At 47.5% G+C, this 24555-nt stretch overlaps 1 protein-coding gene across 1 annotated transcript in view; it reads right to left on the bottom strand.

Moving 5' to 3' along the window:
* Positions 1 to 9470: 9470 nt before the first annotated feature.
* The window catches only part of TMC2 (transmembrane channel like 2), a 53398-nt gene continuing 38313 nt past the window's right edge, over positions 9471 to 24555 (bottom strand). The window contains exons 14-18 of the mRNA XM_087853918.1: positions 23858 to 24097; positions 16295 to 16420; positions 13391 to 13469; positions 12418 to 12535; positions 9471 to 9688 (exon numbers count right to left, since the gene is read on the bottom strand). Coding sequence (XP_087710044.1) covers positions 9471 to 9688; positions 12418 to 12535; positions 13391 to 13469; positions 16295 to 16420; positions 23858 to 24097 — 781 coding nt within the window. The remainder of the gene's footprint in view (positions 9689 to 12417; positions 12536 to 13390; positions 13470 to 16294; positions 16421 to 23857; positions 24098 to 24555) is intronic.

Genomic DNA, 24555 nt, shown 5'->3' with positions numbered 1-24555 from the left:
CTAACGGCTCTGGGGCCACCCTGCTCCCGCGGACCGAAGCGGGGCCTGGGGCGCGTTGGCGCGGACCCCGAGGAGATGGCTCCTCATGGCCAGCTTCGAGCTTTTCGGTTGTATTGTATTTAAAAAAAAAAATATTTATTACAGGCGATAAAGTTGAAAAGAATCACGATCTCACCTCTTCCTAGATCGGTTTCTGGTTCCTCTGTAAGAAGAACCAGTTCTTTTGGAAGGGCCACGTGTTGCTCGGCCGGCGGAACCCCCAGTTAGCTCCAAGTGAACTGCAGTTTCTTCCATGTCCTGAGGGCGGGTTTTGGGCGTTCTGGCGATTATTTTCAAAATTACCTTTACTTTAATAATTAATATTAGAATTATAAACTCCAAACTTGTTTATCCTAAAGTGGTATATGTACCGGTAATTTTTTTTTTTTTAAGATTTTATTTATTTATTCGACAGAGATAGCCAGCGAGAGAGGGAAAACAAGCAGGGGGAGTGGGAGAGGAAGAAGCAGGCTCACAGCAGAGGAGCCTGATGTGGGGCTCGATCCCATAACGCCGGGATCACGCCCTGAGCCGAAGGCAGACGCTTAACCACTGTGCCACCCAGGCGCCCCTGGTAATTTTTTAGTAGTTTTTTTTTTTTTTTTAAGAGTTTGTTTATTTGAGAGAGAGAGTACAAGCCAGGGGTAAAGGCAGAGGGAGAAGCAGGCTCCCTGGTGAGCAGGGAGCCCAATGCCTGGCTGGATCCCAGGACCCTGAGATCATGACCTGAGCCAAAGGCAAACGCTTAACTGACCGAGCCATCCAGGTGCCCCTTAAAAAATAATCTTAAGGGGATTTTTATCCCATATATTCCCATAACTAAAGCGCATTTATGCATTTAACATATTTTCTTCTTGACCAATTCAGTTAGTTGGTAAACAAAATCCAAGTAGTGAGCTCACTGTTGAAACTTCGTAAGGTGAAAGTTAAAATCTCACCGTCTCAATATTGCTTAAAACGTGATTGAATTCTGTTACATATATTTACATACGGTCATGGGTCTGAATCAATTGCTCACACTGTAAAGTGGAATTGCAAAATTAGTTACATATATCAGTTTGTTAAATTCTCTTAAATTATAAATACCAAATGAAGCAGTAATTCTAAAATGTAATGGAAAATATTAATGCTATGACTGATTTTTAAATTATTTCTGTACTTCATGCTAAATATTTCTGGGGTTATAGGCACTTATCTACTAAAGTTGGAGTTTTCAAAGGAGAAGTCAGAATCCATTAATGGATTGCAGAATTAATTTAGACATTCTTTGCCAGCATTAAAAAAAATAGGATGATAGAGAATAAGAAATAAGAGTATGTCACATACAGTATTGATCCGTAAAACTTTTTGCTTTAGCTAAACATACATATGCATGTAAAATACATGTATACACATACAAACTTAATAGTATTTCCACAGTACATTTCTGTGGATTAAATACAAGAAGGCTGAGAGTCACTGAGCTGGAAGTTAACCACAGTCATACTTGGGAGAGAGTTGAGTCCTCTGGTTATATAAGAGCTGTGCCGAAGCAGTATGCTAACTAGGAAATGACGGAAGAAAACCGCATTTCCACTGGTGAGATACAAACACTCATGATTAGATGGGACACGGGGTAAACACTAAAAATATTCCTTTGGCTTCCTCACCTCCACCTCTTGTACTAAGCAATCTCCCTGATACTTCATGATCCTGACCGCAATGGGCATCTCTGCAGCATGTGATATTAGAGACCATACCTTCCTTCCCTTTGGGTCGGGTTCATTCCTACTGAGGTTCAGTTCTTCACCACCAAAGTGGACTTTGGCAAAACTTTTGGTCTCCCCTTTTCTAAGCCACCTTCCTCTCTGTTGCTGGGATGATCTTCCTAAATCATGTTCGGTTTGTAGGTGCTCGTTGTGGCATGAAGTCATAGGAAGGTTAAGGGCTTGGTGTCTCAGAATCAGCTGTGGTAGCTAGTGTCCAAAAATGACCCCCAATGATCCATGCCTCCTGGCATTAGGTCCTCGTGTAGTCCTCCCACAAGGAACCAGCCTGGGTCTGTGGTTCAGTCTGGGCAATGGAATGTGGCAGGAGAGATTCCGTGCCCGTGCCAAGCCTCCGCCGTGTGCATTCTTGGGAGCCTTGAGTTACCTTATGAGAAATTCAGCTACTCTGCTGCAGAGACCACATAGAGAAGGACAGGCCCTGATATTTCATGGGCAGGTCTAGCTTTCCCAGCAGCTCAACTGAGCCCAGCCTTGCAGCTGTCCCTGTCAAGAAAGGAGACATGTAAGTAAAGTCATTTTGTGTGTCCAGCCCCTGCCACCATCTGACTGCAGCCACATGAGCATCCCCAAACAGGACCAGGAGAAGAACCGTGTAGTTGAGCCCCACCTATGCACAGAATTGCGAGAAATAATATACTGTGGTTTTAAGCCACTAAATTTTGGGATGATTTGTTAAGCAGCAATAAATATGAATCAATCCGTAAACCTGGGTTCAGACCTCAGCTCTACTACTTACAATGTGACCTAAGTGAATCACTCACCTTCCTGAGCTTTCATTTCTTCTGCAGAATGAACACTGAGGATTCATTTATCCCTTCAACAAACATTTTATTGAACATCTAGGGGCTGGGTATGACACAGGGGTGGCATTGGGCAGGTAGTAGGGGCTCAACAAGTGTTAGTGGTCTTTCATTGTCTTCTTTTGTCCCTTTATGATAAATAAATAAATTATGATGACATTTCCTTGCACCTGTTCTCTGGGGAGTCCCACTTCTCCCATTGCATCCCATAGAATCTACTGACACTGCATTTTTTAATACACCGCTGCCATAATTTAATTCTACCACTTCAGCCACTAACTCACCCGTGTGGACAGATCACCTCTAACACAGTTTAGTTTTACACGGTAAAACAGTGATGCATTCCATTTTTCTACTGCCGGTGGTAGTAGACGGATGGTTCATCGTCTGTCACCCTGATTAAACACTGCTGGAACCTGGATAATATGGAAGCTTGTACACATTGTACCTCGCTTGGCTCGTTAATTTCAACTTTTCCTTTTAAATACACATTGCCCTCAAAATACTGCTTTAGTGGTAGTCTGCAAATTTTGGTGTGCAATATTTTCCTTCTAATTCAATTCCACATGTATTCTGGTTTCTGCTAGGAATGCTGTGATGACCCATACATTATTTGGATTGGTGACAAAGGTTGACATCCTTCTTGCTTCCCATTGCTGCTTCCTAAGTGTTGTTTCCTTCTCTTTTTCTTTGAAAAACCTCAGCCACCCATCACTGTCTGGTGAAGGACATTGCTTACCCTTTGGATAAGGAGGCAAGATGCTATTGGTGAAAAAGTTGGGGGTGCCCCAAGCTGGCGAGCTGCCTAACCTCAGATTTACTCCCCTGATTGTATCGTGGCAGCTCAGTCTTACAGGTTCCGGTGGGGCCCCCACAACTGGCATCATTATAGGTGCCTTAGGCCCAGTGCACTCCTTTAGTCTGCAGATACCTCACAGACATGAAGATGGGGTGGTGGCAGGTGCTGGGAGGAGGCAGCAGAGCAATGAGCCCAAAGCTGCCTCCGCTCATCTTCTCAGAACCCAAACTAAACAACTGAATTCAGCTAGTCTTTTTTTTGGCCCCTAAGAACACAGGTAAGTTTTGAACTCGGGAGCACCTTGGACACTGTGTGACCCAGCATCCTTTACAGATGACGGTCAGGATGTTCAGGAGTCTGGGTGCCCAAGAAGCTACAGAATCAGTTAATTTTTCCATTTGTTAAAAAAAAAAAAAGAAAGGTTTTGGGGCGCGTGGGTGGCTCAGTCGGTGGAGTGTCTGCCTTCGGCTCAGGTCATGATCCCGGGGTCCTGGGATTAAGCCCCGCATCAGGCTCCTGCTCCGTGGGGAGCCTGCTTCTCCCTCCCCTTCTGGCTGCCACTCCCCCTGCTTGTGCTCTTCCCCTGTCAAATATATAAATAAGTAAATAAACAAATAAATAAAATCTTAAAAAAAAAAAAGGGTTGTGTGTGCCTGTTACGTGCCAGGTAGGTATGTACGCCACCTAGAAAGCTATGTGCTGGGGACACAGTAGAAACAAACCAAGTAAGCCACTGCCATCACGGAGTTCACATTCTGGGAGATGAAAACTCAGGTAAACACGTAATGCTGTGTATGGTAGGCAGCACGGTTTTACACAGGCCCTCAGTGAAGAGGCAACATTAAGCAGAGATCTCAAGCAGGGGAGTCAGCAATGCAGAGATCTGGGAGAGTAATACACACAGTGATGCTGCTAGCCCGTGGCCTCTGACTTCAGGGACTTTCTGATCCCGGGAGACTGAATGTAAGCAAGGGCTGAGGCGCAGCAGGGTGGGAGGTAGACCAGAAGACCGCTTGGGCCCGTGTTCCTGGGGAAGACTTCACGGCTAGAAGGGGTTCTAGGTAGTCAGAGAAGAACGTGTAGGTCATCTAGAGATCTAGGATGGAATGTGCGTGGAAGCAAAAGCCAGCAGTGAAAGAAGGAACTGCTAGAAACGTAAGGTTCATCCTGGTCAGTAGTTGGACGAAAGACTGGAGGATCTAGTGTGTAAGATCTAGAACCTGAGAAGCCTTGAACAAAAGCCAGGAGGAGTGGCTGGGGTCAGATGAGACTCTTATTCTCCATTGCACACACTTTGATTGGAGATTAGTTTGGAGGTGAGATGCAAGATAGATTTCCCAGAAAGTTCCAGGTGAGAAAGTGTCCTGCATGGGCAGCAGGTCTGAAGGGGAGTTGTGGGTTTCCCCGGGCGTGTTCCAAGTCCAAGCTTGAAAGTCATGTGGCACCTGGGGCCTTTACTTTCTCCGTGTAGATAGAACTGTCCATTCACCGGAAGGATCATACTCTACAGCATCTAGTCCCTTTTAATTTAGCCCAGGCTGTGGCTCACTGTGTCATTTTGGTGTAAATTAACCCAGAGTTTTTACTCCTGGCAACACTAATGGGGCTCTCTGGAAATGGAACGGGCTTTTTAAATTCCAGCCAGTAGGGGGAGCTTCAGGAAAGGAAATTGTGTGAAACAAACACAAGATGGTGGCACTCTACACTAATTTCTAGACTGGAAAACCCTCGCATTGAATTTGAAAGACTTCCAGGAATTCCTTGGCCCTTTTCTCAATCGTGGAAAGAACCCCCTGAAACAGTCTTTGGTAATGAGTTACACATACATGCAATATTTATTTCCATAGACACAGAAGAATGTAAAGCATCCAAGGAAGATCCTTGAACTGATTTTAGATGCAGCTTGCGAAGCCCAGAGTAATTTGGATTACAGGGTAAACGTTTTGTTCAGCCTGTGCTGTTCGCGTTCAGAATCTGAGCCTGAGGGATGTTTGATCTTACCCGTGCCTGTGATCATATCTGTTATTTATGAGCAGATAGCATGATGCATGACACTTAGTCTTACCTGTGTCAACTAGGAGAGTCTTCGTAACAGAATTTGGAGGTGAGGTTTACGTGGCTCTTCGGCAGACATGGTTCAGTGATAGAGATGTCTGTATGCTCTTTATACCTCATCAACCCCAACCGTGATCTTGGGCCTTTCTTCACATTTTCCAAACTAATACTGTGTCGAAGAATGAATTATCTGGTGCAGTGCTGCAGAGACCCGTCTTTACTTAGCAATCCTCAACACTCAAAAACAAGCCTAACTTATGAAATTGGACAGCACTCCCACACCTGGTGATTTTGCCCTTGAAGATTGTATGTTAGTTTTGTTCCCTAGGAAAAAGGGGATAAAGTCCCTCCTGACTCTATCTGTACGTTTTGAAAGTACCTGTTGGAAACAGTGCATGGGATTATAAAATATTCATCTGATCATCTCTGCCGTCTATCTGCAGAGCTTAGTCCATTTGCATTTATTTTGATTCCTGATATATTCTTTTTCTATCATCTTACGCACTTTCTTTCTTTCTTTCTTTTTTTTAAAAAAGATTTTATTTATCTATTTGACAGAGATAGAGACAGCCAGGGAGAGAGGGAACACAAGCAGGGGGAGTGGGAGAGGAAGAAGCAGGCTCATAGCGGAGGAGCCTGATGTGGGGCTCGATCCCATAACGCCAGGATCACACCCTGAGCCGAAGGCAGACGCCTAACCGCTGTGCCACGCAGGCGCCCCATCTTATGTACTTTCTATTCGTTGTTGCTGTTGTTGTTGTTGTTGTCGTTGCTTGGCCTTCCTCCCCCTCTTTCTCGGAGGTACTATTAACCTAAGAGTACTTTCAATTAAAATTTTCCATTTGAGGTTTTTGCAATGTACCATTGGTGGGGGAATTTAGGTTTTCTGTGTGAGGGTTGCCTTGTGGCTATAAATTCTCGAGGGAGACTTTTTCTCCCCACTTTCTGCCAAGGTCAAAAGAGACAAGTGTCCCTTTCTGCAATGCAGGTTTGTTTCTTATGATCCCTTACAGGAACTCAGGTGCCCCAGCTTTGGTTGGGGCTCTACAGAGCATATCCGAAGGGAGTCTACTGAATGGAGGGTCATCAGCATAGTGGACCCTGTTGGTACCTGGCCCAGCTCTCCTTAATGGCTGGTACCTCACTCCTCAGTTCCTGTGAGTATGCAAGTCAGGTGTCTCCCTTGATCTTCACCAAAGGTGTGTTTCTACTTACATGAGTCTGTGTACCGGGGAGTTCTTTATGGACATTGAGTGTGTTGCTTATTAGAAATGAAAGGCTCTGATTGCAGAAATAGCCTCTGACAGAGAAAATCCAGTGTCTGTTTCATTTTCTCCCCAATAAGAAATGTATGAACTACGGTAATATCAGTGAGACACCGGTTATAGTTCTCTGGATAAATTGTTAAATAGACTTTCTATTTCAAATCATTCTTAGGTGAGCTGAGGAAAGAAAGAAAGAGAGAGTGAGGGAGAGAGAAGGAGGGAGGGAGGAAAGAAGAAAGAGAAATCTTCATGCCTGATGGCTCCTGGATAGGCTGAATAGCTAAGTGTTAAGATGGAAGGAGCTGGCGGGTCAAACCCAAGAATCAGAGATCATGGGACTGCTCTCTAATAACACGTTCCTGCTGTAAAGCCACCCCCTCTCTTACCCATGCCTTCTTCCTCTGCCTGTCTCCCTGGCTCACTGGAAGTTTCCTGTTGCTTGAGGGTCCTGGGAGTCACCATGAACTAATTCTCTGATGGACATCTCTTGAAAAATCTTTAGCGTTGTCTTGAGAGAGGTCTTGCAACTATTTGAATTAGGAAACCTCCTGTTAAATTATGTCCACAAATTCTTTGATAACCCCCTTCAAGAGACGGTGCCTGATCTCCTTCCCTTGAGTGCGAGCTAAACTTAGTGACTGAGTTCTAACAGATAGAAAGCGGTACGATTGATGGTGTAACTTCTGAGACTAGGTTATAAAAGGCGCGTGGCTTCCCCCTTGTCCTCTCTCTCTCTCTCTCTGGGGGAGACCAGCTGCTGCGTTGTGAGGACAGCCCAGCAGCCCTGCGGAGAGGTCCACGTGGGGAGTAATCAAAGTCTCCTGTTAATAGCCAGCAAGGACTGAAGCCTCCCGCCAACAGCCACGTGTACGAACCATTCTGAGGACAGATCTTGCAGTCCCAGTCAAATCCTCCAGTGCCTGGAGCCCCACCTGAGATCTTGAGCGATATCTAGAACCAGAACTGCCCAGCAAAGCCACTCCCAAACTGTTGCCCCACAGAAACTGTGTGAGATGATCGGTGCTTATTTTTTTAAGCGGTTAAGTTGGGGAGATTATCTGTTGTACGGAAATAGACAATGAAGATATTCCCTCACAGAGAATTGTGCCATCACCAGAACAGGGTAGTGTGTTTGTGTGTTTGGTGGGTGTTTAGGCATATTGGTAGCCATTGGAAGCCTGACAGTAATCACTAGGAGGCTGATGACTCAGGCCCGTCCTGTTACCCTCCCCGGAGGGCTGACATTACCCAGCCAGCTGGTCTTGAAGGCCAGGTGTCACATGGTGACCATTTTAGGGCTTCCCAGTCCTGCTGGGTTGGGTTAGATTGCCTGGATCCCGGGGTCAGTGTGTCAGGCAGGTAAGCTCAGGGCCAACGTGTGTCCTCCCAGAAGAAGGCATATGACACACAAGAGTTTGGGATTGGGGGTTGGACCTGAGTTCCATGGACAGGAGGCACGAGCAACATCTTCGTTAGCCTCCCCTGGAGACAGATGGGGGCGAAAGAACTGATCTGTTTCTCCTGGTCACGTGTCCCCATTCCCACTCCATTCTAGGTCACGTGTGAAGGGCTGGTGCTGGGCCGGGAAGGGGGAGGAGCTGGGAGGGAACCTGGGAATTACTTTAATTTATAGCTTATGAAATCTTTGTAAAGTCTCCATCTCCCCACCAGGATTTTGCCTGACTTCCAGGGTGTGGGGGATTCTCCTGAGAACCCCTGAGGCCATGGTTGGGCGCTAGTGGGGAGAGGACTCCCTTTAGAACAGTCAGAGACACGGCCTGAGATGATCCCGAAGCTATGCTGCGCCCCGGGGTCTGGGAACGTGGGGCAGAGGAGAGCAGGGAGCCACCTGCAGGACACCTGTGCCGTCAGAGTCTTAGATCGTGACTCGCGCGCTGCTGAGCTTTGTCCTTGGTGCCAAGGCCCTCTCAATGGTCTGGCCTCCCTGGCTTGTGCCGCCCAGGAGTCATTCTGCACAGAACTGCACGTGACACTAGCTGAACGTAGAATCACCGAGACAAGGCTCTGCATTGCACCCTCTGCTGAACTCAGAGAAACCATCTTCAACGTTCCCCACACAATAAGCAGACTATCAGATTCCTTTTCGAATTGGTGCTTGAGAAGGACTTTTCTGCCCTGAGCAATCTAAGTTGTCTTCAGTTAGAAGAAATACTTGCTCCTTGCCTCACTGCTAGAAGGTTCCCATGCATTTTTGCTGCTTAATGGCATCAGCTCCCCTCAGGCTGGGATCTGGGGGATAATCACCTTCCTACTCACCATGGCTGGGCTTTGGTTCACTACCTTTATTTTCAGAGACTTCTTGTACCTTGTATTTAAACCACCTCATCTCCTTTGGGTAGAGGTAATGGTTAGGAATGTGGGCCGCTCTGCATCCTCCTCCCAGTTAGTAAGGTTAGCGGAAACCAGTGTCCCAACATGGGTGCCATGAAAGAAGTCCATGGTGGTGGTCATGACCCTGCCCCCTCCTCCCAAAGTCTGGAGCCGAGGGAACCATGGTGAGTGCAAGGTCCAGAGCTGCCTGAACCAAGATACTGGGAAGGGCAGTTTATGGGGAGTGGGGAGACTCAGCTCCCCTAAAGAGTGGACGAAACCATTGTCCTCCCCTTGTGGTAGCCAACAAGTGCCTGAGACTAAGTAATCGAAATTCCCACAATGAGAGGAGAGAGAACGTGCGTGTGTGCGTGGATCAGCCCCAGGATGGAGCTTGTGTGAGTCCCAGCTGTCAGTGGGGAGGTCTCTGAGCACTCTTTCTAGAGGCTGATCTCCAAGGATGAGTCTGAGGCCGAGCTGGGCCAGAATCTGGTCTGGCACCGGGAGGTCGAGCTATGGAGAGGTGCCGGGAGGCAGGAAGCATGGTCCCACTGGCAGAACTGGAGGTCCCAGGATCCTGGGCCTTCTTGTCTGGGGTCTCGTTTTGGCTGGCAGAGTGAGGTGTTGTCCCTGGAAAAGGAACCAAGACAAAGAATGAGGATGTGGGGGAATTTGTTTCAGTTTCCTGGTAGCGAATGGGAGCCCTCTGGAGCTGCCCTGTTCTGTGTGTGGATTTCAGGCCTATTTGGTGAAGCAAGAATGGTCAGATGGTCCTCAGGCGTCTGGAGGCAGCTTGGCCTGGCCTTGGCATAAACAGATCTGTTGGAAGAATATGATCTGCTAGCTGGAGAGCTAGGTTTTGAACGTGGGCCTTAAACTGGACTCTCTGAGCCTTGGTTTTCTGGAGTATAAAGCTGGGACAACAGTAAGTCTCCCAGGTGGCATACGATGCTGCCAGGGTCACATTGGATGCTGGAAGGGGCTGTGCAACCTGCATGGAATCATATTCAGCTTCCAGCGCTTTCATTTCCTTGTGTCCTTCCCCTCCCCTAACTCTGACCTTGGGTGATTACTGGCTTGTTCTACACCAAACGCAGTTCCTGGGACACAGAAATGGACTGGGTTTCCCTGGTGGGTGAATGTGGCCCGTGACTGAAGTCCAGACTCTGATGTGCCCCACTTCCTCTGGGCTCCTCCCCTTGCACCTGTCTGGGGCAGGCAGAGTCACCGGGTGGAAGGAGCCAGCATCCCCGCCGTGTTGGGGAAGAAAGTGCCCGTCAAGTGGAAACACCCAATTTAGACTTTACGTTGAGTGAGAAGCAAACTTTCATTGTGTTTGAGTCATTAGTTGTTTGGGCCTGTTTGTTACAGTAACGGGTATCATTCTAGCGACTACTTCGAGAAGAGAAACTAAGTGAGGGCAGCCATGGAGGCCACCGGCGGCCATCTTCCTAGGCTCCCCCACAGCCCATTCCCACTGATGGTTCAGATCACACCAATTTTTAAAAAGTCAAACACTGCAGGACTGAGGTAAGCAGCTCAAAATCGAAAGAGCTTTGGATCTGTACTAAAAACTCAAATTTGGAGAAGGTCAAACTTTTAAGCAGCAGCCTAGTAGAGCAAGGGGGGGAGAAGTGTGTCAGGGGGAAGGGGACATTGGGACTGTGGGGACGTGAGCCGACCACTGTCAAACCAGCATAAGTTCCTTGGTTTGTCACAGAAAACATTTTGTACACCTATTGTTTTCCTTCCATACGTAAGTCCATCCGTGTCCGAACATGGAAATGGAATGGATTCCATTTTCTCAGTTTTGTTGGTGATACCACAACATAACATTGCATGTGCTCCATTTCCTGCCCCATGTGGGACAATTAAGGGATTTCAAATATTTTCTTCAGTGTCACGATAAGCTGCCAGCCAGTCGCTCTTCTGCGTTTCAACCCTGAACCAGCCTTTCAGGGCATCCACGGACTGCCAGCCGATCTGACCAACAAGAATGTCTACAGCTTCGAAATGTCTTCCACGTATTTTGGGAGACTCGCTAGGGACAGCTTCTGTTGTGACACAGACTTCCTGTCCTCTTTCTGCAACATCCCTTTGCTTACTTGCTACCAAGGATTCAGTAGTAATTCATTACTATTCCAGCATCAATAACGATACTGACAAGTATTCCAGTACCAACACAGTGTTTGCCGGGTGGCGCATGGTGTCCCTTGTTCTTCCTCACCTGCTTCCACAGCCACTTCGGTCACCGTTGGACCTCAAGAATTCAAAATAAGCCAACGGAGGATGTCCGTCTTGCAGGGAGATACTGCTATGCGGTTAAATCCTTCGTTTCTCTTTTTTGTGGTCTTGCCTCTATGTCATAAAGTCATCACATAAATAATACAACTTCTGCACTAAAAATTCCAACTCCTGAACTTCCGGCCATTTCTTGTGCGTCTTGTTCACTTCCTGCATCGGAGGCCAAAATCACAGCATGCTGATGCAGTTTAATTTTACAGCGGGACAAGCTTTGGGACATGGGGTCATCCCAGAGATGGTGTCTTTTGATTTGACCTTCCCTCTCTCAAGGTGGAGATGGTCTGTGACCACTCCCCGTTGAAGCCCTGTGACACTTTCTTTGGAACACGTGCGGCCACTTCTCGTCCTTTTATTCTAGATATTCCAGGGTTTCTCTTTTTTAAGAGAATACAAACTGGTTAAGGTAGGACTAGCGGCTGCTGGATTCAAATCCAATTCTCCTCCTAAAGAAAACATTAGAAACTACACAGAGAGCAAATACCTCCCCCATCCCCAGGCCAGTGACTGTGACCCCCCCCTCGTCAGCCAACCCTCAGGGCATCTTAGAGCCATCTGGGTGGGACGTCAGCAGTGCTCCTCCATTGGGTTAAATAGCCAGATAGAAAGAGGATATCACGGGGGGCACTGTCAGGCTCAGGAGAGAAAGTGAAGAAGACGAAATCATTTCAGAAAAGAAGGCTCACTTGTGGCGAATGTCAAGAGTCACCGTAGAGAACGCCGCGAGAGACTTGGTGGGTAGAGGTGAGGGAGACAGCCGTCAGGAGAAGTGGAGATGCTTCCCCATGTCACAGAAGCCCCTCCGAGCTCGTGGTCATGGGTTCCCTCTCAGTGCGCCAGGACTCTGTGAAGCTCGCCTCTTGCCGAATCCCATCTCGTTCTCCCCACTCCATGAGGTGGGACCTATGAGCCATTCTTAGCTTAACGTGCCCAACTTCGCACAGCTAATTGTCAGAATTCTGACTTCATCCCAGCTCCCTCTGATTTCTCAGCAGATGCTCTCTACACCCTTCCATGTGGCCCTGTAAAGAAGCAATTGTCATGAAATAAGAGTTTACCTTCTTTGGTGAGTTGGAGCTGGGTGGCATTTTTGGAGGCATCTTTAGCTGTGTCCTCTGAATCTTGGGCTGTCTTTCTGCCTTTGACAGACTTGTGGCTCTTCTCGACTTCGCGGAGCTGCAGGAAAAGAATGAACGGTTCTCAGGGCAATGGGTGTTTGAGGCTTAGAGCCCAGGATGGCGAGATCTAGGGGACAAGGACTCTGTCTTTGGTTCTTGGTAACGACCTTAAATTGCCAGGTCTTGGTCCTCGCCACTGGTTGGAGAGGGCAGCCTGACAGTCAGCTTCGCCCAGCATTTGGAGGAACGTCTGGCCAGGGGAGGACAGAAACCCTGCCAATCCTGCATTTCAAGGTTTTCTGTATCTGGGCAGGAGGACGGTGAGATTAACAGAGGGAGGTGCCGAGGGGGAGCTGGCTGTGAGGCAGATGAGATTAGTTCCAGAAGAGGGATGTAGGAGCAAGGAGGACAGGGCTTAGAAAGGGGTGGGGTCTGCCCTTCACCGTTTATAGGAGGGGGGTGGGTGCTGGGAGAGCAGAAGAGAGCGGTCAGAACTCAGCTGGTGTGGAGAGAGGCTGCCTTGTGTGGCCTGGGGCTTAAGAGACCCCTTAGGCCATGGGCACAGGCACTGTGTCATTCTGACAGTGTTTTCTCTAGTATTTCTAGTATTAGTTTGAATCTGTAGGTATTATTGGGGGTACTGGTTTTATGTATGAACATTGTTTGAGGCCATTGAATTTCTCCTGTTCTTCAGCAACCTCTCCAAATTTAAGCCATCATTATTGTGTGCCTTGCGAATATCCTCAAAATAGAAATGCATGCTGTTTAGTCTTACAAGGCTTCCTATAATACAGGTAGTTTGGGATCTGGTTTAGAAGGGAGCCATTTAGATAATACAACCGGGTTCACAGAACAAATTAGCAAAAACCAAAACCATGACATATTTTTGAATGAAAACTCCCGACAGACTCACCGCTTGGATTTTCTTTCTCAGCTGGGCATTAGCTCGGGAAAGGCTTTTGGAAACTGAGTTCAGGTAGTAGATGGCCAGGCTGCAAGAGAAAAGTGAGCCTCCTGTGGTACCGTAGTCTTGGAAAATGGTAAGAGCTGGACGCCTTCTGGAGGATTCCAGGCAGGCTTCCTGGAGTAGGTTGCCTCTGGGCAGGGTGGAGAGATACCCTACTATCCTAAGTTCCCCACTTAATGTGGAGAAGGTTCTGGACACCTTGCTTTCTATTTTATTAAATGTGGGAATGACATACACATTTTTAGTTCCCAGAGTGCTCAGTAAATGTTGGCTAAAGGAATCATCCTTCTTGGAAATTGGAAGAGGTGGGGGAGGGGCAGGGGTTCTTGAAAGCAGAGGAAGCCGCTTATGCTTCCTGGGGAGCTGCCCTCGGTCAGGCTCTGTGTCATGTGCCTCCCACTCCACATCTCCGTGGTTTTCACGACAACCCCGCGAAGTAGAAAGAATGTCTCCCATCTTTCCAAATCAGTATCCTGGAACTCAGAGAGGTTAAGTACTTTGCCCAAGGTCACCCCATCTATCAGTACTTGTTGGAGCCCACATTTAAGCCAAAGCTCCTTCCCCAGTCATCAAGGCTAAGAGAGGAGGGTCTGGGAGCTAAGTGCTGGCTCCAAGTTTGCCTGGAAGGACAGATGCAAAAGGCCTGGGGGTCCTTGCTTAGGGAGCACTGATGGGGTGTCTGGTCCTGGGCTGGTTTTCAGAGTCCAGCTCCCACTGGCTGCCTGAGTGACCTCTGAGGCCAGAGCCTGGGCTTCCCTTTCACAGGACCTAAGGTCAGGCGCTATGACCGAGGTGCACCACCCGAGAGGGAAGGGGCCACAAAAGCCAAGGTGCCACCTGGATTGGGTGCTTCGCTGGCCTGTTACTTGGGAGCTTTCGAGGTTCATCCTTCTTCGTCACATTTCTCCTTGGATTTCAAGTCTTAGCTGCTCCAGCTTGGGTCTTCTAAGCCTTCCTCGCAGGGTGGGGCCACCCATCGCCACCTCAATGAGGCCACGAGATCTCTCCAGCCAGAGAGGAGGAATCACATTGTCTTTGGGGGTCAGAGGCTGTCATGTGACCCCCCCACGCCCCCTGCAGAGCAGAGACTCAGGGGGAGTCAGGAGGACGGGTGGAGGCAACAGGATCTGTTTTGCAAGGCCCCTACTCTGAAGGCCAGGCCTCATCTTCTCTTCTAATAACCACCCGTTTATTAGGGAGGAATTGGAGGTCAGAGAGGAGGAAATGCTCCCGGGTGGCTGTGCGCCTCCGTTCCCAAATTCAGCACTTCCCTTTGCCACCTGCCAGGATCAGGTCTGGTTCCAGAATCTTCTCAGGCAGTCAAGGGGTCGTCCAGGGTGTCACTATCATGCCAGTCCTGTCTCAGGCCAGGACGAGGAGCAGGAGATGTTCCGATCAGGGAGGTAAGGAAATACACCTAATTGGGGGAGCCATTCAGCACTTTCTAGAAGGACTGGAGAAACACATACGTAGGACTGGTCACTTCCACTTCCAGAGTCACACACTTGCCCAAGGACCACACTTGCAATAGCGAAAAAGTGGAAACAACCTAACCGCCTCTCGGCAAAGGGACCGGAAGGATAAACTGCGGCTTCATCTTACTGCAGAGCGGAGACGAGCCATTGTAGTGCTCCACAGGGATACATCCCCAAACATAATGTTGAGTGAGAAAGTGAACCATTCCTGAAGACATTTAAAGCCCAGAAAAGGAGAGCACATGAGCACGTGTGATGAAAACACCAAACCATGTGTGGAAATGATAACAGCGAATTCCAACAGCGGTTACTTCTGGGGAGGGAGGAAGAGAGCAGGGCTGGGAGCGGCCTGAAATGTATCTGTAACATTTTATTTCTTGTAAGGGGACAGATCTGAAGCAAATAATGCAAGCTAGTACCATCTGTTTACTCTTGTGATCCCTTTCATGTTGTCTGTACTTTTCTGTATGTTAGGAATATATTTCAGTTTAAAAAAAGCACGCCCAAACAGGTTTTTATAAAGAAAAAAGACCCTATTGTTTTCACTAGTAGATTTTTGATGACGGTCATTCAAATTCAGGACTCTCGCTTCCCACCTTCTTTTCTTTTTCTTCCCTTGTTCCTTCCTTGAACATGTTATTTGCCTCCTCTGCTCTAGGCCTGGGGCTGGTGTTGGGGATGCAGAGATCAGCCACTACCCTTGGGGGTTCTCGGTCTTTGGTGGGAGGGAGAGTGGGGAGCGAGGAAATGCTCCAGTGTCCCCAGGGACAGGCTGAATCAGTCCCTCTGCTTCTCAGAGACCCAGAGCCCAGACGTCTTTGATATTTCTAGGGAGCTGGCAATGCCCATCTGTATTCCTTGGACCCCTGTGCCCCCTGAAAGACTACAGCTGTCAGCTCCTTCACCTCTGTGCCTGGAGCTTCCCTTCCATCCCCTGCAGAAACGCTTTGACCCAAAAATGCAGCTGACCCTGATTGCTGGGGAACTAACCCACCCCTCTCTCCCCCTTTAGGTTTCCCAGTCCCACCCACCAGTGACCGATGGGCGCTGGTCTACAGATGCCCCAACCCTCACCCTTGAGCAGGATAACTCTGAGACCCACTGTTTGCTCAGTTCTCCAGCAGGAGTCTTCCCAGTGGTAAAAGTCTTCCCAGTGGTAATGACCTTGCTGTCCCCTTCCCCATCTCACATCCGTTCCTCTTCCCCAGTGAACTATTTGCATTTGAATCTTTGTGCAGGATCTGCTTCTGGGAAATGCAGATTAAGGAAAAGGGGGGGGGAAGAAGGACCTAGAAGGACCTGCGGTGGGGGGGGGGGGCTCAAGTGTAAGGGGAAGGTTGCCAGGAGGCAGAGCCACGGGCCCTGGCTAACTTACAACATCAGCAGGATAGCTGGGACAATCAGGCCAGGGTTGGCGAGGAAAGCGAAGATCTTGCCCAGGAAGGTTGGAAAATCGTTTTCAATCGTCTCTTGGATGACGTCATACATTCTGTTTTTCCCACTGTGAAGAGGAGAGAACACATGACAGCTCACGACACAAAGCTCGTGTGGCACACACAACTGCGCCCGCGTCCCCGTGAGTCCCAAGCTGCCACTCACCCCTGCTTTTCTGGAAGAACCAGAGCTCTGTTCCAAAGGAACTGCGCATCAAACATGCGCCACGAGGGGCTGTCTCATAGCTGGTCAGCCCCCCGGGGTCATGTCCTCGGTACCTCAGAACTTCTCAGCCTACATCGGTCTCCTGGGTCTGACACCTTCCTCAACAAGATGAAAATGGGTTTTCTCCTCTGCTGTCCTGGGAGAAAATGGCCAGCCAGGTGGCTATCAGATCAACGTGGAGCTCCCTCTGGGCCCCCGTGGAAGGGAAGAGTTCTCCAGAGGCTTATGTGGGAGACAACTTCATGGGGCTGCTCAAAAATACCTATAATTCGTCTTCAAACGATAGTTTCAGGAGATCGGATCACCCAGGACAGGCTCCTGGACAGGTCGCAGCGGAAATTTTGATTTTCTTCAACTACTCAAGAACCATTACGTAGGCTGACTTCCACAAATGCCTGCCCAGAGACTATGGTCCCCTGAGGGCTTTGGTTGGTAGTTTCAGGGCCAAGAAATGGACGTTAGGGCTTGAAATTCCTGGTTCAAATCCTTGCTGCTTCATCATTTAGCTGTGGGGCACAGTGGATAATTTACTTATTCTCTCTCCACCTGTTTCTATCCGTTCCCTCGCTCTCCCCATTACAGCTCTCTTGTCCAGTGTAGCTATTAAAAATAAAATAAAAATCGATTTAAAAATTAAGCAAAATTAAAAATTCAGTGTTTTACTCTCACATTTCAAGTGCTCAGTAACTATGCGGCTAGTAGCTCCTATTTTTGAAGAGCAGATATGGAATTTTTTCATCACATAGAAAATTCTATTGGACAGTGTTGCAGAGGTTTGATATCTTTGGCCAAGATACTGAAAATTTCTCTGCCCTAGTTTCCTTATCTGTATAATATAGCATAATAATGATATAGTATAACATGGTATTATAAGGATAATAATTATATTTGCCTCAGAGGATTGTTTAGAGGGTGTAGATACAAATTTATATAAAACACTGTGTATGGGGCCATCAAACGATAAGTGCCTTCCAAAATGTTGCAGCCAGAAGCTTCATTTTTCTCTTCTGTAAAGTACTGATCAAGGATTGGCAAATAACGGCCCATGGGCCAGCTTTGGTTTGTGACTTGTTTTCCTATGGCCTGAAAATGAAGAATGGTTTTTATGTATTTCAGTGGGTGGGGAAAAAAAAGAAGAATATTTTGTGATATATAAAAATTGAAGGAGGAAATTCAAACTTCTGTGTCGCTAAGTAAATTATTAATGGAACACAGCCATGCCTATTTATGTATATACGGTCTGTGGTTGTTTTTGCGCTCTAGTGGCCGACGAGAAATAGTTGTGTCAGAGACCGTGGGGGGCCATCTCAGTGCTTAGCTCTTTTAAGTGCCATGCGTATCACCATGTTGTGACATTTAATTAATTCTTTTTTTATTATTATCAGTGTCGACATGTCAAGTAAAAACAAGAAAAGTGAATTTCACCTGTTATGCTTTTAAGTCTCAGTTAAGTATGGGTTATTTTGTCCTTGAATCATGATGTATTAGGTGATGTATTAGTTTCCAGTGGGTGTTATAACAAATTGCTACACAGGTGACTTCAAACAATACCAATTTGTTCTCTTATAGCTCTGCACGCCAAAAGTCTGATGTGTTTCACTGGGCTGACATCAAGGTGTTGGCAGGGCTGCACTCCCTTCAGGGGGACGCTCTAGATGTTTCCTTGCTTTCTTTTTCAGCATCTAGTGCTTTATTCCTTGCATTCCTTGGCTCATGGCCGCTTCCTCCGTCTTCAAAGTTGGCAGCATAGAATCTTCAAATCTCTCCTTCCGTGGTCACATCACTTTCTGTTCTTCTGTAGTCAAATCTCCCTGTGCCTCCCTCTTAGAAGGACACTTGGGTGGTTTAGGGCTCACTTGGATAATCCAGGATAATCTCTCCATCTCAAGATCCTTATTTATTTTTTTTTAAAGATTTTATTTATTTATGTGACAGAGAGACAGCCAGCGAGAGAGGGAACACAGCAGGGGGAGTGGGAGAGGAAGAAGCAGGCTCCCAATGGAGGAGCCCGATGTGGGACTCGATCCCGGAACGCCAGGATCACGCCCTGAGCTGAAGGCAGACGCTTTAACGACTGCGCTACCCAGGTGCCCCTCAAGATCCTTAATTTAATCACATTGGCAAAGGCCCTTTTGCTGTATAAAGTAACATCCACAGGGATTAGGATGTAAGTATCTCTGGGAGCCATTATTCAGCCCATCACCATATGCTCTCAGGTTCTCGAAGATTCACATTCTTCCCACCTGCAAAATACATTCACCACCATCCCTGCATCCCCCAAAGTTGCAACCCATTAGAGCATCAACCCACAGTCCAAAATCTCATCTAAATATCATCAGCACCAAAGTCCAAAATCTCACCATCTAAATCACGTGTGGGTGAGACTCTGGGTCTGATCCATCTTGGGGCAAAATTCTTCTCTCTCCATGGACTCATGAAACTAGAAAACAAGTTATTTACTCCCAAAATACAATGGTGGGGCAGCCATAAGCTAACAGTAAAACCTGGCAGTGTTACTGCTCATGCGACATTCTTAAATACCTGGGGGGGTCTTCCATGTATGCCATGGGAATTCAGTCCATTAGATAAGAGGGTCCCACGCAGATCTTTCCTGGAGAATTCTATCTCTATGTTTGCCTTCTGCTGTGATGGTTGAGAGGATCCCAGTTACGAGCTTAAGAAAATCCTCCACGTGAATGAATATTCAGGTTTTTTTTTTAAGATTTTATTTATTTATTTGTCAGAGAGAAAAAGGCAGGCAGAGGGAGAAACAGGCTCCCAGCTGAGCAAGGAGCCCGATGCAGGACTCGATCCCAGGCCCTTGGGATCATGGCCTGAGCCAAAGGCAGACGCTTAACCGACTGAGCCATGCATCCTGAATATTCAGGTTTTTTGATCCTTCAGAGGCACTAGCAAAAAATTTTCCAGCCTGCCCCTTGGTTTTCTCTTTAGAGCATGTTTTCTTGACAGTGAGTCTGTTTTTAGTGTCTTTTGCAATCTGGACAGGCTGAGAATTTCCCAAATCATCCAGTTCTGGTTCCTTTTGGCTTATCAGTTCTTTTCTCAATTTGTCTCTTTCCTCTCACATCCTAGTCTAAGCAGCAGGAAGAAAACAGGTTGCACTTTCAATACTTTGCTTAGAAATCCCCTTAGCCAAACACCCAAGTTCATGATTTACAGATTCAGATTTCCATACACCTGTAGGACATCGTTCAGCTGAGCTTCTTGTTCTCTATATAGCAAGGACTCCCCTTTCCTCCCCTTTCCAAAATCATGTTCCTCACTGACCAGTGGTGAAGTAATTAAATTGTGTTTGATTGCAGGGGCTGAAGAAACGCATCCGGAGAAAATAAACTTGCTTGAGACTTGTACAATTTCGGGCAAAAGCAACTGCTTGAAGAGTTGAGGACATTGAGAACAATGTTGTATTCAAAGGGAGGCCAATGATGTCAAGTGGTTTTCCTTGGCTCTTGATGAGTCAGTAGATGTTACTGATGCTGCTCAGTTGCTTATTTGAGGAGTTCATGCCAAGTTGGAAGTGACTGAAGAACTGATTTCTATGAATGTACCGTGGGGAACAAATACGGGTGAAATTTTCTCAAAGAGTTGAGAATACATTAATTCAGTGCAACCGAATGGAATGGAATTCAGTACACCTGAAGGGAAGGGGGATCTGCTATGATATGCTACAGTTGACAATGGTCAAAATATATACAGGGCAGAAGAAGGCTTAGGGGCGCCTGGGTGGCACAGCGGTTAAGCGTCTGCCTTCAGCTCAGGGCGTGATCCTGGCGTTAAGGGATCGAGCTCCACATCAGGCTCCTCCGCTATGAGCCTGCTTCTTCCTCTCCCACTCCCCCTGCTTGTGTTCCCTCTCTCGCTGGCTGTCTCTATCTCTGTCGAATAAATAAATAAAATCTTTAAAAAAAAAAAAAAAGGAAAATACTTGTGGGGCGCCTGGGTGGCACAGCGGTTAAGCGTCTGCCTTCAGCTCAGGGCGTGATCCTGGCGTTAAGGGATCGAGCTCCACATCAGGCTCCTCCGCTATGAGCCTGCTTCTTCCTCTCCCACTCCCCCTGCTTGTGTTCCCTCTCTCACTGGCTGTCTCTATCCTGTCGAATAAATACATAAAATCTTTAAAAAAAAAAAAAAAGAAGAAGGCTTAGCTGGACAAATTTATGAAGCTTGTGAAATTTCAGGTGTGGACAGACTATGGTTGGTTATTCACTGTCTTACTCATCAGTAGGTAATTTGCAGAAAATATTTGAATCTATCACATGGAATTACACTCGATAGTGTCAATGGTGAATTTGATTTGTTCTCATAACTTAATCATTTTCTGATCTGTACATTTTGTCAGAAATAGAAGCCGAGGATTCTGACTTGCCCCACTGCACAGCAGTTCAATGGCTTAGCAGTAGTTAAGTTTTATGGGAATGTTTCTTCTACGGTAGGAGATGTGTTGTCGCGTCTGGTACAATGATGGATCCAGGTAGCAAAGGTGGCATTCTGAGCAGTAAAATTGATATTTGATGACAGAGAACAGTAACTCTGAGGCCCTGTTATGTGAGATATTATCACCGCCTTCCCCCCAAGAACTCCATTCTTTTCATTGGTAGACCTCTATTACAAAAAATTGTACTCTATTGTTATCATATCTCGAATTTTGTCAATAATAAAAACTTTGTGGCCATTTGTTTCTCTAATTATATAAGTATTTACATAATATTCTTGATTTTTTCTCCTGATTCCCAAAGCTGAAAATATTTACCATCAGGCTATTGCCGGAAAAATGTAGCTGAGCCCTGGTGTAGATAATGCTTCCAACTTCATAGCCTTGTTGGAAGTACCAGCTACCCCCAGCTTGGGCAGGGCTCAGCTTCACAAACTCGTGTATATGCCTTACCGTGGAAATTAGCACCCTCCTTTAAGTACTTTGCAAAGCATACACTAAATCCTCATAACAACACTATGACAGAGGCACTACAAATATTCCCATGTTGTAGGCAATTAACTTGTGGCGTAGGGAGTTAAATAACTTCTCGAGATGACCCAGCTGACAAAGGACCGAGCTGACTCCAGCTAGAGTCTATGCTCTGAGTCAGGGGGAGAATTTTTTTCTGGAAAGAGCTGATAATAAAGATGTTAGGCTTTGGGAACCAGATGGTCTCTGCTGGAACAACTCCATTGTGCTGTTGTAGTGAGAAAGCAGCCACAGATTAGATTATATGTAAGCAAGTGGGTGTGTGGCTGTGCTCCAATTAAACTTTGTTTATGAAAACTCTACGTTATGCAATGTTGCCCATCTCATCCAGTTCCGTTGTCGGTCTGGATCTGGTTGAAACCCTGTTTCTCCCTGTAAAAGTGAATTTTTGCGATGTGAAGGGTCTAGTTTGAGCACTGACCATACACCAGGTGTTCTATTCTGGACACTGGGTATAAAGCAGTGAGAAAGGAACCAAAAATCACACCCTCAAGGAGCTTATGTCCTGTGAAGGAGACAGACAACAAACACGATAAATAAACAAAACGCCTGGCATGCTAGATGTTGATAAGGAGATGTACTAAGCAGACACACTAAGAAATCTGTGTGTGTGTGTGTGTGTGTGTGTGTGTGTGTGTGTGTGACATCTTAGTTAGGTTCTCCAGGGAAGGTCTCGCTGAGAAGGTGACCTCTGAGAAAACACCTGAAGCAAGTTAGAGAGAGAACAGCTGTAAAAATATCTGAGGAATGAACTTCTAGCTGTTGGTGAGTTTTGATCAGAACGGTGACAGGAAGGCAGTGGCAGCCATGTTTCCTTCTGAGTTCCGTTTTCAGGTTCCTTTCCCTGCTCTCTGGCTGTTGGCCGTCAGGGCCTCTCAGGGTAGCAAATGAAGCCAGGGCGGGGCAGATGGTGAGGGCCAGGCATGGCTCAGGCCTGCTCATGGGCCTCCTCTCTGGGGGCAGGTAGGCAGCCCGAGCAAAGGGGCACCGGCATTTGCACCCAGAGCTCAGCCCTCCAAACCCTGCTTAGGAAGAAGTCAAGAGAGGCTTTAACCATTTCTATCATGTGGCTCTCCCTTCAGCCTGGCATCCCAGGCCTTCTACAGCTCAGTACATTCTTCTTCTGTAGATTTAGGTGACCCCCACCCCAGTTCCTTCCATCTAAACCCCCGTGCAGCCAGATCTCATTGCCACGAGCACTCCACTAACGTCTCTGAACACCACAGCACATGGGGGGGGGGCACCGACCACAGGCTTTATCTAGGTAAGTCCCTCCTAAATGGGAAAGTACCAGATCAGCGTTTCCCCGTGTGTTGATCCACGATGGTAGGCACAGAGCCAGGACTAGAGTGAGCTGGGTGAGGCCCTGGGAGCTACTCACTCGTAGGGTTGTGAGGGCACAGAGTCAGTGCTTCACCAGCCTCACCCTGCTCCCGGCCCTGGATGCATGTTACAATAAAGGGAGAGTCTGTGGTCAAGGAGGATGGAAACGCTGGCTTGCACACATTATCTTATTGCCCGATTCTTCTGATCCATTAATAAAGAGTGCGCCTTGAGCATTTCTAAGTGAGAAGGTGGCGGATACAAGCGGCAGCATGCTCCAAACTGCCTGAGCCACAGAACTCCTTCTTACAGAGTAGAGAGGTGGCTTTGTTTCCAGAGGGTCTCACGCTTGGGAAAGAGAGCAGCAGATGCATATTATTCCTCAGTGTACCTCCTCCTTACACCATTATTGATTTCTTTATACAATGCCCAGTCTCCTGAACTAGTCTGACTTATACCCTGAACCCACAGTGCTGACAAATGCTCTGCAGAGCATGGGACCCAGTCAAGAGTCTCAGTCACTACTTCCCATGTGATTGGCACTGACAAATGTATGGTTATTTCATCTTCAGAATATCCCCCCCGTTACCCATCCCATGCTAAGGTAATCCAGGGCACTAGGTTATCCACATGTTAAAAGATCAGAGCTGCGCTGTCCAATATGGTAGCCATCAGCCGTGTGTGCTTATTTAAATTAAAATGAATTATAATGAGATAAAGAAATTCAGCTTCTCGGTCCTCATTGCAAGTGCTTAAGAGCCACACGTGGCTGGTGGCTATCACAGGGCATCATGCAGCGATAGAACATTTCCATTCTTGCAGAAAATGCCATTGAAGGGCTCTGACGATGTGCCCAGAGCTCCACGGCCTTTTGCAGGCTGATGTGACACTAAAAGAGGACTTCTGAGCCAGTGCTCTCTGAACAGACCGCCCTGGGAGAGGAGCTGCTCCCACGCAACCAAGACTGTGCACCTGAATGGCCCGCAATCAAAGGAGGGCGGGAGGGACATGATGGTGTAGGCCACCGGCAGGAGGCTGAGGAAGAGCACCAGAAGCAGGAGGCCCATATAGAAGTTGTTGGATCGGGAGGCTTTGAACACGCGTTCGTGGGGGACGTTGCTGCTCATCACTGCCCAGCACTGGAAGTACATGGAGGTCAGCAGACGCAGCACGTTGATGCCTACTAGACCCGGAGCGTAGAAGGAGCCCATCCTGGAAGGGCAGAAACCACACACCTGGTTGGCCCCACAGCAGGAGAGGCCAGAGAAGGGTGACAGGAGGAAATGGGATCGATGGGTTAGGAGCATGAGGCCTAGCTGCTTTCCCTGCAGGTCCCAAGGGCAGGGGTCTCCCATTTAAGCAGGACATCTATCACCAAGCCATAGCCACCCATTCCTCGGGAGAGGGAGGCCTCCAAGCACTGCTGGCTTGGGTTCTGGCTAGGATTTAACCACCACTTCACCACGAGGCACCTAGCAAATTATTCGGCCTCCTGTCTGTTTCTCCATGGTCCCCCTAAAACAGCATTGCTGCTCAGAAAACTATCGGAAGTTCTTAAAGGAAGAGAATTAGAAGCTGGGTTGCAGCAAGCCCTCGGCCTCTTAAAAGACTTTGGCTGAAATTACACAGCCTTAGTTTCTAACCCCCGCCTCAAGGGAGCCCCTTGACTC

Source organism: Ursus americanus, chromosome 22, assembly GCF_024610735.1.
Source record: "Ursus americanus isolate L20-20 chromosome 22, mUrsAme1.1.p, whole genome shotgun sequence".
Classification (NCBI taxonomy): Eukaryota; Metazoa; Chordata; class Mammalia; order Carnivora; family Ursidae; genus Ursus; species Ursus americanus.
Note: the sequence above shows the minus strand (reverse complement) of the source record. Positions and strands in the feature narration are given on the sequence as shown.